The sequence below is a fragment of the Ambystoma mexicanum genome, chromosome 2p (assembly GCF_040938575.1).
Source record: "Ambystoma mexicanum isolate Mex_15411 chromosome 2p, UKY_AmexF1_1, whole genome shotgun sequence".
Taxonomy (NCBI): Eukaryota; Metazoa; Chordata; class Amphibia; order Caudata; family Ambystomatidae; genus Ambystoma; species Ambystoma mexicanum.
This window is the reverse complement of record NC_090923.1, coordinates 1,278,781,294-1,278,798,236: the sequence shown is the minus strand read 5'-3', so window position 1 is coordinate 1,278,798,236 and position 16,943 is coordinate 1,278,781,294. Positions and strand designations below refer to the sequence as shown.

The 16,943-nt window shown below is 44.4% G+C and overlaps 1 protein-coding gene across 4 annotated transcripts in view; it reads left to right on the top strand.

The window, feature by feature from the left end:
- Positions 1–16,943, top strand: part of SNX29 (sorting nexin 29) — a 2,314,491-nt gene that overhangs the window by 1,205,921 nt on the left and 1,091,627 nt on the right. For all 4 annotated transcript variants that reach the window (XM_069645593.1, XM_069645591.1, XM_069645595.1 and 1 more), the window contains one exon: positions 2,903–3,031. In XM_069645593.1, the coding sequence (XP_069501694.1) occupies positions 2,903–3,031 (129 nt within the window). The remainder of the gene's footprint in view (positions 1–2,902; positions 3,032–16,943) is intronic.

Below are 16,943 nucleotides of genomic sequence, written 5' to 3'. Positions count from 1 at the left end.
TGATCGTGACGGACGCATCCCTCATGGGATGGGGAGCTCATGCCAGCGAGCTTACAGTCAGCGGTCGTTGGTCTCCCCCAGAGTCCAGACTCCATATCAATCTGTTCGAGCTGAGGGCCATCAGGCTAGCCCTGAAGGCTTTTCTGCTGTCTGTGCGGGGGGAAAAATGTCCTGATTCTGACGGACAATACAGTGGCCATGCACTACCTCAAAAAAGGGGGGGGGGCAGGGTCTCTCCCACTGTGCAGAGAGGTGATGCAGCTCTGGTTCTGGGACATCCAGCAGGAAATTTTGATCTCGGCAGTTCATCTGGCCAGAGACGAAAACGCGGCGGCGGATGCTGTGAGCAGGCAGAGCACGGTCTCTCACGAGTGGGAGCTGGCTCAGGAAGTTCTTTTGGAGATTTTCGCCCTTTGGGGAACCCCATGAGTGGATCTCTTCGCCACCAGTGTCAACCGGAAGTGCGAAAGATGGGGGTCGAGTTCTCCATCCAGTGGTCAGGTCTCTCAGCCTTCATGCTTGGTATCTGAAAGGCTGAGATATAAGGATTGGGACCTCCCTGAAGAAGTGATGGAGGTGTTACTTTCGGCCAAAAGACCCGCAACGAAATCCCTGTGCCGTTGGAAGAAGTTCTGCAACTGGTGCAGGGTACAGAATGTGGATCCATTCCAATGTTCCATTCCTTTGGTTTTGTCTTTTTTGCTTTCTGTAGCCCACAAGGCCCTGAAAGTAGGTACCATTAAGGGTTACCGGCGGGGCGCTGTCCATATTTAAGCGCTTGTCCCAGTTCCTGAAAGGGCTAACTCATGTGCTAACTCGTGTGTTTTCACTGTCGCCTTTCCAGGTGCCGGGATGGGATTTGAATTTGGTTTTAAAGTTCCTGATGGGAACTCCGTTTGAGCCCTTACATTCTTGTCCATTGAGACTGTTGTCCTTTAAAACTGTATTTTTAGTTGCGGTTACTTCCGCATGCAGAGTGAGTGAGTTGCAGGCACTTAACGCCAAACCACCCTTCACTGTGTTCCATAAGGACAGGGTTGTCCTTAGCGTACGGCCTTCCTTTCTTCCGAAGGTTGTGTCGGAATTCCATCTGAGCCAGAAGGTAATTCTTCCAGCATTCTATCCTCCTCCACATCCTGGTAAGGAAGAGGAGAGCCTCCATTGGTTGGATCCCAGGAGAGCTTTAAGTTTCTACATCTCTCGCATGTCCCGGGTCAGAGTGGACGATCAGCTATTTGTGGGATACACTGGAAGGCATTTGGGTCAAGCAGTTTCTAAGCAGACCTTGTCCCGTTGGATCATCTTGACAATCTCTGAATGCTAGCTACTGTCTGGCGGGTAAGGACCCTCCGGTTGGGCTTACAGGCCCATTCTACTAGGGGTGTGGCTGCCTCCACTGCTCTGCAGAGGGGCGTTCCCATTTGTAATATTTGTGAAGCAGGCACATGGGCCTCTGTCCATACTTATGTAAAACACTACTCCCTGGATTCTATCCATGGGCAAGATTTGGCCTTTGGTAAGGCAGTCCTCTATTCTGCAATTTGATTGGCCATTCTAAAATTCTATATTCCTTTCCCACCTCCATACGTTGGCACTTCTTTGGGAGTATGTCATACTTGGCCTGATCCAAACAGGCGTTTGGCAGACTGGGACTAATGTTCCCTAAGAAAATTTGGTTCATCTTAGTGGTAGAACTTAATAATTGAGGAGGAGGTGCAGTTTCTTCGGGGAAATGAAAGTTATCCTTTTCTTTTTCTGTTTCTTTAGTTTGTTTGTTTTCCTTCCTTCTTTTAAAGGTATGTCTTCTGTTTGGTAGAACTGTAAAAAAAAAAAAAAAAAACTAAACTCAATGTTGATCTTAATTTGGCAATAAGTTGGTTTTTAATATTTTGTAAAGATCTAATTTGATCAAAACAAATAAAACAAATGTGGAATACGTCAGAGGACCTAATCCCCTCGAAGAACAAGTTACTTTCTTACCTGGTAACGTTCTTTCGATGGGATGTTTCTCCGATGTATTCCACTTCGCACCCTCCCAGCCCTCCCCTCAACAGAATTTCTTATGCAATTGCAGCTTCAGTTTTCGCAAGGCTTTCTGTAGTCATACTGGCAGAAGATTGGTGCCACACGTTCTGGGGAAAAAACTACAACTGAGGCTACAGGCGTCGTGCGTCCTACATATAACATCCGGTGACGTCGGCCGTCGGAGGAGGTCCTCGAAGGGTCGTATCGACGTCATCGATGCAGACGCCGAAAGTTTTTCCGAAGCAGCACAGCTGTGGTGATTACTGTCATAGATGTGGAATACGTCGGAGGAACATCCCTTCGAAAGAAGGTTACCAGGTAAGAAAGTAACTTGTTCTTCTCAAAACTGGTATTTTTTGCTTGCAGCCACATAAGTGGACAACATAGAGTGTGGCCCTCCCAACTCCCTTACCCCACCTCTGAGGCATGACTGGCTCTGGCAAACACCCTTGTAGGTCCCCTTCCTCAGGTTGAGAGGGGTCTCCATCCGTCTTGACATGGTCCAATGCCTTGCCTTGTTACAGCATGTACTGCACGAAATTTCACAAGCCACATTTCCACAGCTTGACTTTGAAATGCACGCAAGTGGAGTGATATGATATGATATGAGTGGCCAAGCAGAGTGTAATTTCACCGATTTTGTGCTGAAAACCCATGGGGTGAAATAAGGCGGATTTGCTTATCTCTATTCTCAAAACTTATTGCATGTTGATTGTTCTATATTTGTTATAACCTGTAACGTTTTAAATTGTGAAAATGTAAATAACATGTGGGAAAAAGATATATGATATGATATGTGCTCTTCTATCATTTAGCATACATTCGGTGTGATGAACTGCATTCTAAGTTAGTAAAGGATGGTGTTTTCTTTTTCCAGATCATTGCGAAACTTGCTGGATGCCGAAATGGAACATTCTGCAGTGCTCAGGCAGGAAATGGAAAACTTAAAAAAGAAAGCTGCAGAACAGGAGGAGCGACACACAATGAAGGTGCAGGCATTAGCAAGGTACAGGTTCAAATAGTCACAGTAAAATTATAGCAGTTTTTTAACATTTGGCTTGTTTTGTTGCATGCTGTGGTCTCCAGAGATGTTGGGATCTCAGTCTATACAATATAATGATAAATCCCTATAATTTAAGTGGAAAGTAATCCCCCAGTAGGAGATAACCTTTGGCTTTCACTTTAGCCTTGGCATAAAGTCTGTGGTGGCATGAGGTCTGTGATATACTTGGAGCTGTGGACATCACTTTATACTTTGGCCCAAAAAATTTACTTCCAATCACTAATTCCCAACCAGTATATTATAATTTATTTGTAATCCCTAAAACATTTCACATCCCCATCTTCTATAATTCAGATTGTTCGTTTTGCTTAATTTAAAATGTCCAGTTATGACCTGGCCTCAAGAATATACCCTGATGAATCAGAGGCTGTCGTCCCTTCTCTCATAGGCACAAGACCTTTCCCATGGGTCCAGGGCGGTGCGTCCACAGTGTAATAGTCCTCTTGGGGTGGTGCACTGAGGGAGGATCACATATGGGAGGAACCCCCTTATGGGATTAGAGATGCCCATCTTCCGTGAAACCAGGTATGCAACCGCGTTAGCACACCTAAACCCTTCCCTCATGTTAAGGCCCAGTGTTTGCTATTGTCAGGTTAGTCCACCTAATATACTTGATAATGTTAAAACCCCAGAGAATGCAAGGTACATTGCATATGGCTCTATCTCAAGTATTGAAAAACCTAAAGCACTTGACAAGATTCAAATATCAGAGAATGCAAAGTATATGACATATGGATCTACTGCAAGTATTTGTAAATTGTATCTGCTTTCTAGACTGAAATATTAAAGAATGCAAAGTATGTTACATCTGACTCTATGGCATGTACTGAGAAGATCATCATCAGGAGTCCAAGGATCACTCTGGAGAAGCAGAGTGAGTGCTCTAGCTTCTCAACTAATGTGATTGGCCTAAAGCAACTCCCTTTTCCTACACAGGAGTTTAAACTTTGCACAGATGAGACGCAACGGGGAGCTATCCTCTAAGGGGTAATCCGGCCAGCCTTGCAGCGGCAGAAGGGCCACGAACCAGCAGGAGGGAATCCAAGAGCAGAGGACGAGAAGCCGAAAAGGATCCAAGAAGCAAGGACTGCTCAAGCTGTTGCTGTGTAAAACCCCGGAGAGCCGCTGCAGACAGCAACGAAGCCCCGAACACTACCGGAGCCTCAAGGGACGCAGCAGCTGCTCGGGAAATGCGGTACCTACCAGAAGGAAGCAAACAGGTATTTGGGTTACCCCAGCAGGGAAGCATGGAGTGAAGGCAGAAGCTGGATCAAGAGGGTCCAGGACCCTGGGAAAGAAGTGCGGGTCTTGGTCACGCACCCATATGAGAAACCGAAACAAAGTCAAACGGAATATTGCAAGTCTGAGACCCGCACCCAAAACGAGAGAGTCCACATTAGGACTTTTGCCTGGCAGGAGAGTAAACTAAGCAACTGTGAATGTTAAGAGTCTGGGACTCGCACCCAGAGAGGGACAGTCCTTGAGAGGACGAGGGCTTGGTAGGAGAGTATACCAAGCCGTTTGGATATTACGAGTCTGGAACCCACACCCAAATAAGAATTTCATGAAAAGACAACTGCTTGGCAGGCTAGTGAACCAAGCAGTTAAATTGCGAGTCTGGGACTTGCACCCAAAAGAGAGACAGTTCATGCGATGCCATTTGCTCGGCACGGAAGAAATCAGTAATTCACAATACTTTGAGTCTGGGACCCACACCCAAAATAAGTGAAGAATACATTGTGCAAACAAATCCTATGCTTGGCAAAAGGAGTGCGCCAAGTAGGTGGGTCTAAGGGCAGCAAGTTCTGGGTACCCGGGCTACGGGAAACTGCATTCCCCATGATGCTGGTGGCAACGTGCATCGCACTCGTGCCGCTGGGCATTTAAGAGCTGTTCCCCTGCCAGTGCCACGTGCTGATTATTGTATTCCTTTCGGCACAGGTGGGGATGGAGCTAGCAGCATGCAGAGTCGCAGCTGGTGTGGCATGGAGAGGAGCGGAACAGGAGCAGTGTTGGAGGCTGGCACCTCAGGAAAAATTCTCCTTTCAACAGCACATCCGGGGAAACCTTGTGATGTTCCAAGGCTTAAAATAAGTGCTGCTGCACATTGTGGGCATTCAATTCCTTTTTTTGGACTGTGCACGAAGCATAGTATAAACTGTTGCATATGCAGTTTCATTACTAAAACTGTGTGCAGGTTACGGGAGCGAGGATCATTGAGCGCTAGACTTTTGTAGTTACACAATTTCATTTTAAAAGTATCGGGGGTAGCAGTTAAGGGTGGCATGAAGTTTCCATGGCTTTTTCATGACATAATAAGCTCTGGAAGATAACAGCCATTTCTCAATCATTACTGACATTTTCAAGTTCATTTAGTTCTGGGACAATAGAGCTGGTATAACTGGGCTCATTTCATGGCAGTGGAACTCTGCTTAGTGTTTGTTCATTTGTTTGTGGCAACCAGCGCTCATATTTTCTGTTCTTTAATCCCTGTGTGATGAATCGGCAATGATTCCCCCAGAAAACCCTGCCTGGGACCCTTCTCATGTGGCCAGGGAAAGACATATGCTTTTTGATCCTGACCCTGGGGGTGGTGGTCTGCAGGAGGATCACAGGGGGGGGGCAGGTCAGGAGGACTGGGAAAACCCCTAGTTCAACGTCCCCGAGACCCCACCCTTGTGATGGCTTATTGTAACATAGAAGAAGTAAGAAAAACAAACGTTTCCACTAGGGACTTCAAGTCCCATAATTCCCTAAGTACTGGGACGAGGTAGAGGGCTGAAAAGTTACAACACTGCAGGAGTGGTTAGATTGTTAATTCAAATGACCCACACCTGAGGGAGACTGAAAGGCTTAAAAGGCCCCCTCAGGTGCATGCTATGAGAGAGAGAAAGCGCAAGAGGAAGTAGAAGAAGTGTTGATGCATGCAGGCAGCAGCTCGCAGCTGGAGGAGGGTTCAGCAGATAGCAGCGGCCGGTCTTGGGAGGGTCTGTGCCTCCAGAAACCTGAAGTGCCGAGGGTGTGCAGTGGCAAGCGTGCAAAAGGGAAGCTTGCACTCTGGGGACCTGTTCTTCAGAGCCTGCGCAGTGGGAAATGAAAGCAAGGGAAGCTTTCCTTCCAAGGAGTCTGTCTCCGGTGGCCGGCATGCACCAGAGGGACTCGGACCAAAGGGCGCTCCTGTTGCAGATGGCGTGGGCGACGACGGACTGGGTGGCAAGGAGCCAAAGAAGCAGAAGTTCTGCGAGCAGCGAATGGATTGGATGTGCACGTATTACCCTGTGAGTTCACAGACTGGTAGTGAGCCCGGAGCGCTCTACACACGCTTGCGTGTTCAAGGCAGGTGTTCACCAAGTAAGTAGCATTCGCGTATGCGTGAAAGTGGTTCTAAAACAGATTTTGAATATTGAACTATTAAAAAGCAGAGAAAGCCTTTTATGACTAGACTAAATTACTGCAACTTTAAAACATGTGAGTTTGTGGAATACCCAGCAAACCCGATGAGGCAATGTTATTAAGAACTAATACCTACACGCATTGCCCAAGCCAAGAGAGACTAAAATCAAGGCAAAAGTGGCTAATGAAAGGTCCATAAGTTGTGAAACTTGTAACCCATACTTTGTACAAAATATGGTGAAAACTGGGATAAACTCACATTGCCAAAGCCAAGGGAGGAACAGAATAATAAGACCATATCCATGTCAGTATCTTGTTACTTGTGCAGTGGGGAAACAAGAGTGGCAAAAAGGCTGCCCTTCTGGAAAAGGTTATTCAGAATTAGAGGAGCATTGTTTACAGAGGAGTATTAAAGTGCACCACTATGAATCTTATTTTCCCTGAAGAGTTGTAATTTATGTTGTTTGTGGTGCTGAAGAAAGAATTGTGTAAAGCTGATATAAAGGAGTTATATTTATTTAGAGCTCTTCAGAATTGGCAAATCATACTGACCAAGACAATTATTGTTGCTATTGATGTACTGAGAAAATGTCCTCTATCTGAAGAGGATACATCTTTAAATTGTGCAAGGAAGAGGAAGAACTTTCACTTTTCTATGTTGAATCACTGGAGTATTGGAACTTTCTGTTGACAAGTTGAAGTTGCAAGGGACTGTGTTGAAACTTTGTTGCAAATTAGGATTTCCTTATTTCTTTTGGAACTGTGGAGAAAATCCTGCTTAAATCTGGGGAAGGGGAATTCACCCAGCTAACAACGAAAGACTGTTACATTACAAACTCAATTGTTATACTAATTTTGATGCCTTTGAACTGCCATACATTACCTAATTTATTTATTGTATGCATAAGTGTGAGGGACAGATATCCTTTGTTAGAGTGTTTCCTTTAGTTATTTTAGGCAGGAAAATCCTTGTCAGGGTAGGGATAGTGAGGCGTTATCCAACCTTCTAATTCAATAAAATGGCATTTGTTGAAAATCCTTCACAAAGTGGTCCGTCTCACATTTCTGACCATCACACCAGCCTAGAGATTTATGTGTTTCATTTCATGCTTACTGCTAGGATTTCATCAAATGTGCTTGTGTGCTCATGTTATCATGCGTCAGTGTGTGTGTTTGTCATGTAATATGACTAAACGTACATGATTGCATGATTGAGTCAAGGTAGGTTTGGCAAGCAGGAGTAGGTAGGTTAGGACATGGGAATTCAGCACAGGTTTTGGTATTTGCTCCAGGGTCCTGGCAACCAAGGAGAGGATTGCCTGTTTGAGTAGGCGCATGACTAGAGTGTACCCGTATTTCCCCCGACCTATCCAATTATGTTACCCTAACCCTCTTTCCGATGTTCCTAACTTCCTCCTATCTATCAACAACCTCTCGCTTAACCCTCTTACCCTGTTGTCTGTCTCGTGGTAAACTGTTATTTCAAAACCAGGGACCTGTGCCAACCAAGGTGGGAGGGCCGTACTCCATTTGGCTTCTGTGGTTGGGGAGAGGGTGTGAATACTACTCTGGTCATGACAGTGGGATATCCAGGAGAAGCATAAGGGGCATATTCTTGTCAACTGCCTAATGACATCTGTATAAGCAAAAAACAAATTATATCCAAATTTAAAGGATATCCAACACAGCCTCCTCAGAAAATAATCCAGATATGGAATCAGTGATGGCTACCCACGCTTAGGTGCCAGTAGCCCTTCTGGCACGATGAACGTGGCAGATGTGCTCTATCATCCCCTGCACCCCAGCCCGTGCACGTTATGTTCTCCATCCCTGCAGACAGGGTAACCTCCCCACACACAGTATTTTGTATACATGCATTCTGTGCACTCTCCATATGACTTGGGAGTCCTATCCCGCATTCTTTTCTTTGCCCATATGCGTTTATTTTTGCTCTTGGGCCACGCAGTCAGGGATATTCCCACATAGGCAGGAAACTAAAATCCTTCCCACATGCAAGGGTACACGCATTTGTTCCCACACATAGACTGTTTGTTTTCTTTCCTACCAGATTCAGGAGTCCCGAAATGCACGATGCATTAATGTCAGGCAGTTGCATTTTGGCTCGCCCCGCCCACAAGAGTCTGCTCAGGCTCCCTGCACACAGTCAATCCGCACGCGCAGTAACCATGACAACCCAACATAAACAATAGTTGGGGTCGGGCTTGCACACGTCTCACCCTAGACGCAGATGACGGGCAGCGACTTTCCCTGACTGTGTTGCAGATGAGCTCATACACGCTGTAAGCCTCGGCATCTCGCATTAATGGCTTTTCACCTCATAAGATGAGACCGCGCACACTGCCCCCTACCTTTTACCATCGTCACACACTCTGACGGGGCTCTCTATCTTGGAACTTTTACCAAGCACGGACACCAGCATATGGAAGTTTTCGCACATTAACTTGGGGCACGTTTAATTATTGACAACCTTTCTGCACCAACCGAGTACGGATAGCCACTCATTACATGGGGGTTTTTACTTTGCCACGGGCAATAAGCACGAAAATATATATAGATGAAACTGTTCATGCACAATCTTGTGACACCTTGGAATTTCGATATGAGCCTGGGTAACATCTCACTATGAAACTACTGGGGCAGCCAGTTCTGTCTCTTTCCATCCACAGCATGCAGCCAATAGTGTGCTAGGAACGTTTGACTTATGCATCTAATTGGGTCCCCTGGGCACCCATTTCTGACTCTCTTAGGAGCATACACAACGGACAGCACACAAACAATTGGCACCTCGAGCCGGAGTCGTCTACTACTGGATACGGCACCCGTATCTACGCAGGCATCAGGTACAACACAGTGTTTTTCCATGTGATTGTCTCATGGTTTTGGAGCTTAGACAATAGCTGATCCCCTGTTCCCATCTGGATTCAGGGGACTGTAGCACTACCATGAACTGCCTCTCATCTCTTCACTCCCACAGAAAGCCCTATTCTCCGATTTCCCTTTGGAACTCCATATCCCGCTGGCTTCCATATGACTACCCGTGTTGTCTGACATGAAGCACCGGTGTGACCATAGCTGAGTACTTGGGATTTGCAGCACCGGCAGGTAAGAAACTTGACCGGCGCTTGGAGATCAGACTCATAACAATAGTACCCAGCAATTATTGGTACTTGGACTATAACTCCACTCCCTAGATATATCTGTACCCCCCAGAGCGTCCCAGACTAGGAGCCCTGATGAAGGCGGACCTGTTACACGCCACTACCGCCGAAACGTGAAGAGCACAGGAAAACACTTAAATAATTAGCTTGCCTGTCCACAGAGGTTGCTTAACTATCCTCTGCCACGTTGGCAAATATATCTTTGATCTCAAGACCCTGGAACATGCATTGTTGATTTGAAACTATATTTAACCCAAGGGCAAGTTCGAAATCCCTTTGGCCCAATAGTGCAGTGGACTCATCGCACCTGAGCCCATAAAATATCCACAATTGTGTTTCACTTAACAAGCACTTTTATTTCTTCTTTTAAACTCATGTGTTACCATTTTGTCAATGAAGTACAATTGACATTGGCACACCACAATGTACACCATGCACTGTTTTGTTGTTCTTTTCAAGAAACTATTGTAATTCGTCATAACTGTTTGTTTAGACACTATATATGTCACAACTGTCTATAGAAACATTTTATATGATTTTTGCTGAATATAATAAATATATGTTTACCAGCACTGAGTATATTGATACAGTGGGTGGGTATTATTATGTTCTGATTCATTCTTAGGATCTCTAACTCGGGAGACCTAACTTCAAACCCTGCAGACACTTAACTGTCAGGATCTGTCGACCAAACTATACCTCTTTTATTAGTGTTAGCAAGGGTACACACATTTGTTCATACATCTGAATAAGCAAGTACATGCTTAAGAGGCCCCAAAAGGAGAGAAACACTCTAAGAAGGAATCTAGGCGAAAGGACTATGACCCTAAGCATGGAGTCCTACAGTTTTGAACATGTATTTATTTTTGCCACTTGCGATTACCCAAGAGACTGGGAACTTTTCTTTTGGTTTTTGGTTGAATCTACACTGAAAACTTTACTTTAGGAAGAGATCATCCTTGCACAGTTGGTTTAGGTTATTAGTGTTAGGGACAGAAGTAGGCTTTTTGAGACAGTAAAGTGACAGACTTATTTGGGAAGAAAAGGGCCAAGGCTCTCTAGCCTTCGGTGTTGGCTGCACACCCTAACATCCATTATGTGATTTAGATATTATATCTTATTTTGGTCATATTCTTGTTCATAACTTTGTAAAAGTTTTGTGCAAAACAATCTCCTTAAACCTTCTGTTCGCCATAAACAGGCTTAAATGTTATCATTTCAATATTAAATGCAGATGCACCCATCTCCGATGCATTTCGGACTATAAAGTCCTTCCTCAGGGCATATACAGGTCATCTTCGTCACATAAACAGTCAATAAATCGGGTGATGTTACAATTGCAGTGATGCACATATAAAGACAATTCAAGCCCAATCTGCACCATATATATGTTGTGAGTCAGTGTAAGCCGGCATTGCCCAAATCATGATTATTCATATACATGTATACGATATTCATAATGCAGACATCATGTCAAAATAAAGCAATGATAAAATAAAACAAAAACTGTGCATTAGGCCACAGTACATAAAAAACAATTGACACACACTGACAACTTGAATGAACCAAAAGAGAAATACACAGTTTATAAGTCAGAACAGCATTAGAATTACATTTGTTCAATCTTCATGCACGGTCATATCTCATCTCTTAGCCAGTTTTGTCATAAGAAACAGGGGGAGAGGGAATGTGCAAACTATCTGCATGCTTTCCACGGCTAAGGATACCTTCTGGTGTCATCCTAAGTGGTTAATGCGTGCCTTTTAATCATATTGGTACATTAATCTCTAAAACGGCTGCTTCCCAATTCACCCTGTCATGCTTGTTGTGTTGTAATCTGACCTGCAGGACTTGTGCTGAGTCTAATTTATTCCCGACCGGTGTGGTTGTCTTACTCAGAATCTGTAAAATAATGTTCATGATTGAAGCATGGTACAACAGTAACCTCTGTCATTTAGAAATATACCCACATGGTTTGCCTGCCCTCTACCGTTGCGTGTGTTCGTCTGCTCTATGAATATATAATTCCTCACTGCCACGCTCCGATGCTCGCATACTGAATGTCAGCTACTCCAGTAAACTTAAGGTTGCTATGGGAACATTACCAATGGTGTGCGTCCATCGGTACGCTGCAACGTCTCATGCATGGTTCACATCGGAGTCAATGCTGTCGACCATCTTGCAGTGGAGAATACAACGTAAATTTGTAATCTGCTTTTGTCTACTACCAGTTTACACATAGATTGGTGGCATACTTTGCTCGTCAATGTTAATACTTGTGTGTCGATGGCGGCCGAAATTCCCATTTATGATAAGACCTACATTGTGCAATACTTTAGGCACAATCTACATGGGGCACTGTCTGTGTGCTACTCACAGTGAACTGTTGAGTCTAAACGGCTTAAAAATGATCACATTAAATAGTGATCATAACAGAAATCAATAAAGAATAATGTGTTACTTAAACCAAACACTGAGATGGTGCAATAAAGCAACATCTGAATCCAACAATTTAGTCTACATCACCATATTCAATTAACTGTGTGAAGATTTAGTTAAATGTGTGTCGGAGGCAAGATCCACGTCAGAGTGTAGTGTCACATTTGTTTGTCTGGGCAATAAAGCAACATCTGTACAGAACAATTCAGTTCACATGGGCATATTCAATTGTCTATATGCACATTAATGCGTATTGGGGTCGAGATCCACATCAGGGTGTTGTGCCACATTTGATTATATGTGTTAACCTTTTGTTCCATATTTGCTGTATCACATATCGACATTAGGATACGTGTCTCAATCTGAATCCCCTTCGTGCAAACATGTCATCTCTTCATATGTGTTTGTTGTCAGATGGGTTTCTTGAATTTGTGGGGACAGTTAAAAAAGAGCAGTTGAGAGCCCACTCTTGGTTCATCCCAATTGGTGTTAGAGTATCCAGTTGATCGAGCCAATATGGTTCACACTGTGCTCTTCATTTTTTGGTGTCTTCTTTTCCACCCCTTGTTCTTATAATCTCTAATACCTTAAATCTCTCTTGGGCTATACTCTGACATTTTTCTTGGAAATATCTAGCCACTGCGGAGGTTATATTGGCAGTCTGGACTTATGTTCGCTGATCTTAATCCGAATTCTTCTTGCAGTCTCTCCTACATAATGTATCCTCCAGTAACATGTCATGCACTAGATTACATTTTCGGTCATACAAGTTGCAAATTGTTTAAGTCAAATTGTTTCTCCTGTCCTTGGATGAGCCCACTGCACCTTTAAATACATTGTTGCAATTTCCCCAATTTAGGCATGTGAAAGTTCCCTGTTACTTGTCTTTCACTGCAGTATGTGCTCCACTCATCTCCTTAAATTGATGCTCCTTTGGTAAGCTGACACTGGAGGATTGGGAAATAGATTTCTCGTGCGCTCGTCGCTGGTCAGGCAGCTTCACTGTGTGCAGATACTTTTTTTTATTTGGTAGCTTTGTGTTGAAAATTTGGACACAAACACGAACCCTGGGGATTCCCGCTTAATCATCTTCTGTAGTAGTTGTGATAAACCTGACGGTGTCTCCCTGACAAGTCCCCGGGGATCTGTCATCCAGGTGGCCAGGACACAGCCATCGCTATTGGATCCAGTTCCTGGGGGTGGACGGTGAGGGAGGATCACCTGGATGATGGCTCCTCACGGAGTTGAAGTGGGGCACTGACGAGTCAGATGCAGGATCCCCCTTCTTATAACACCTTGTCCCCATCCTATCCCGTAGGATATTCAAACACACTGCCCCCCAACCCCTTTCCAACTCTTTACACTTTCGCACAATATGACAGACGACGGACAAACACCAAAGCCGTTTCCATGACGTGTCCCAACACAAGGGTCAGGCAAAGTCAGGCAATTGACCAGAATCACACACACCTGACAGACCATTCCCTTCCCCACAGGGATAAAAGGTGGAGCACGAGAGCACTATATGAGCAAGGCAGACCCCACGACGAGACAGCTATCCAGGCACGGCAGTTCAAGAGGAGGGGAAAAGACACTGTGAACAAAGAAGGTGACAAGGAGAGAAGTGACATTGCCCTTTTTTAACCTCAGTGGAAGGAAATGTAAGATCACGAATAGCCCAAGTGTGTTGCTGCAGATGCCAACGGTACACAGACTGTGCCTACGCTGAAAAGCAGGACCGAGGGAGACGCCTGCTACTGTGGTACCGGCTTTGACTCTCAATATGAAGAAAGCCAAGCAGTTCATCACAGCCGGTGAGTCGAGGGGGTGACTTGTGGAACCAAAAATGGTGTGCACTGTGATATCTATGAAAACAAAAACAGAATGGCAGAATCGCAAAGACACAGGAAATCGGTTCATGTCAATTGCAAAGTTGCATCATTATTCATTGCCTTGCATTTGCCTGGCAAAAAGTCAATAATTACTATGCAAGCAAGCAAATCAGCACTCTTTTAGCATAACTGCAACTACCCAGCCCCTCCAGCTTCTCCTAGCAATGCTCTCGGACCAGCTGAGCCTAATCTACTGCATCTCTAGCAATGCTCTCTCTAGCATTAGCAAATAGCAAATCTCCTGCTAGCTCTCAGCATTTCTCTGTCCCCTCACAGCCAATTCTCTAAGACTCCAGTCTCCAGCCAAACACTCTTACTCCCCTCGTATGCATCTGCATCTACCGTCTCATCTGATTCAACTCAACAGAAACCCCACAGTTATACATTGTGGTGCTGTGACGCACTCTCATGGCATATGTGCACAGTAAGCATTTCATAGAAAACAGCATGTCTACTTACGTGCATGCATACACAGTTCACGGTGACATTTATACATTCTACATTATAACGAAAGAACAAGCATATCATGTCTTTTTCGCATGGAGACAGCAGTCTTATTTAGAATGAAAACATTTTCTCCACACTCAGCAAGTTCGTCTCAAAAACAGCCGATTGTCTGCCAAGACTAAAGAATGTTATCAAAACATTTCTCTCACTGTGCACGCCTGCGAAAATCAATTCTCTCCGCACTCCGCAAAAGCCATCAGAAATGGATAGAGACAGGACAGATTCTGTAGCGCCTAAAAGCTAAGCTACAATGTGCTATAAATGACACATACATATTTCTTCATGGCAAATATAGATCCATAATAACTCAGATCAAACTGTATTACTAAACGGGATTTATACTAAATGAATGAAAAATGAATGCATGACTATTAACTTAATGGATGAATCACATGATAACTATCATACAAAAAATGCAGTTTCACAGACTGATTAAGAAACCAAACTGTGTTGAACAAAAGTAGCAAATGGCTGATTGCAGAATGTACAAGGGACTGTTGATGTAAAAGGGGAAAGCCAGCTGCAGATGAGCCAGGCACCACGTGGGTGCTCACTAGAGAAGCTCTGGGCGATTACCCGTTTGTTGAAACTATTACCAGAAGGCCTTGGGAAAGGCAAGAAGAGGGTCAAAGTGGTCATACAGGGGTCTAGTAAAATCCTATGTACAGTTGAAAGTCTTTGACCGGCAGATGATCGTGAATAAGGGAAGTGAATCCCACATTGTTAGGAAGTAGGAGAAACTGTGAGATTGGCAAGACTGAACCTGAAAGTGGGATGCCGATGGAAAGGGGCAAAGTCTAAAGTCCCAAAGAACTGTATGTTGACAGGAGTGTACCCGGCAGGGTTGTCCACCTTGAACTGTTTAAAAAGACATTAAGATTCGTGAATACCACAGGGGGGGGGTCCAAAGGTGAAAAAGCATCACCCAACAAGCAAGTAGAAAGGAACTTTTGTTGTTGTTTTGAATGCATCGGGCCCTCGAAGGCAAGAGACTTTTTATAGATCAAGAAACTTGGCCATTAAAGATCCCGATAGCTGAATACAGAATTGTCGTCTCGTGCTGGGAAAGCTCGAGCGTGTTTTTTGTGCTCCAGAGTCCCGCCTTGTCCCGTGCTCAAAACGTGGGCAAGGGGACCATGACTACTGCATCCTGACATATTGTTTGTGAACACTTCTTTATTTCTAGCACTATCCCACACTCTTTTGTATTTAGCGTAAGTATTGGCAATAGGTTTTTCTTAGTATAGGCCTTTTTATTTATTAGTTTGCTCCCATCTTAGATTTAGGTTTAGGTTAGGCGTTTTTCCAACCTACATATACTGTTTAATAAACACCCTTGAACTGCGATCACTTGTGTATGTCTTTCTTGTTGACACCATGAGTTCCTTACACAAGCCACTCAGTACTCCTTTAGGGACCAGAAGGTGAGCTCCCTTTTGGGATGCAGTAATTGCTTCCTCACCATGCGTTGCCCACGCCACTTCAAGCAGAAGCACCACTTGGTCCACAATCCAGAATTCGTCCAGGTTCACAGGGAACATGGAGGGGGAGGCATTATGGAGTCTTAAGACAAAATAAGCCCCAGCGAACTATGGGTTTACCAGGTCAACACTGGGCCAGCGCTCCCTCACTTACCCCCATTTCTGCAGTTCACGCTTTGCTCTGACCTACACTCCATCAAAAAGAGCACCTCCATTGGTTCCATTGTGAGCCCGGAGGAGCATTTCAGAGAGCAGCCTCTCTGGTCGCAGGCTGCTAGTGGGCCGCTGCTACCTTTCTCAAAAGCAATTGGCATTCCATGTGCAGTCAGATCAGGCCCCACACACTCCACATTAGCGAGGCTGCGGCAACTCAGGGGAGCCAGGAGGCCTCCATCTTGGCAGAACCACCAGATCATGTAACCCCCATTTTCCAGATATATCATGTCTCCCATCATCAGAAGGCTTTTTTTAATGATATTTCTTTATTTCACAAAACATTTACAAGCAGCACTCAAAGTGAAACTATATCAAGCAACAGATCCGCATTGACATTTTGTTAATTTTTATGATGAGATCAAATTCATTTATAAGAATTATTTATGCTCATGAGTAATGACAGACAAAATATTAACTTGACGATCATTACTGAGCACAGCTATGAGTTAATCAACCACACAAAATGCAGGGCAGGTCTCACCAAATAGAAAAGGAGACTGCTTACGTTGCCACAAACCTTACAAATGTGAAGAGGATTATTAGATATATAAAAAGATACATCACAATAGATATGCAACGTTCACTTGTAAAACAGAGCCTCTCTATGGTTTTTATATTTGCATTAGGCTCATGGCATAAAGCAAACATTAATTCCTGTTTCCTTTTTGACTTCTTGGGTAAAATCAACAAAATGTATTAATGTGCTGCAATGTTAGGGATTCAGGTCAGGAGAATGCTATAGCTAAAA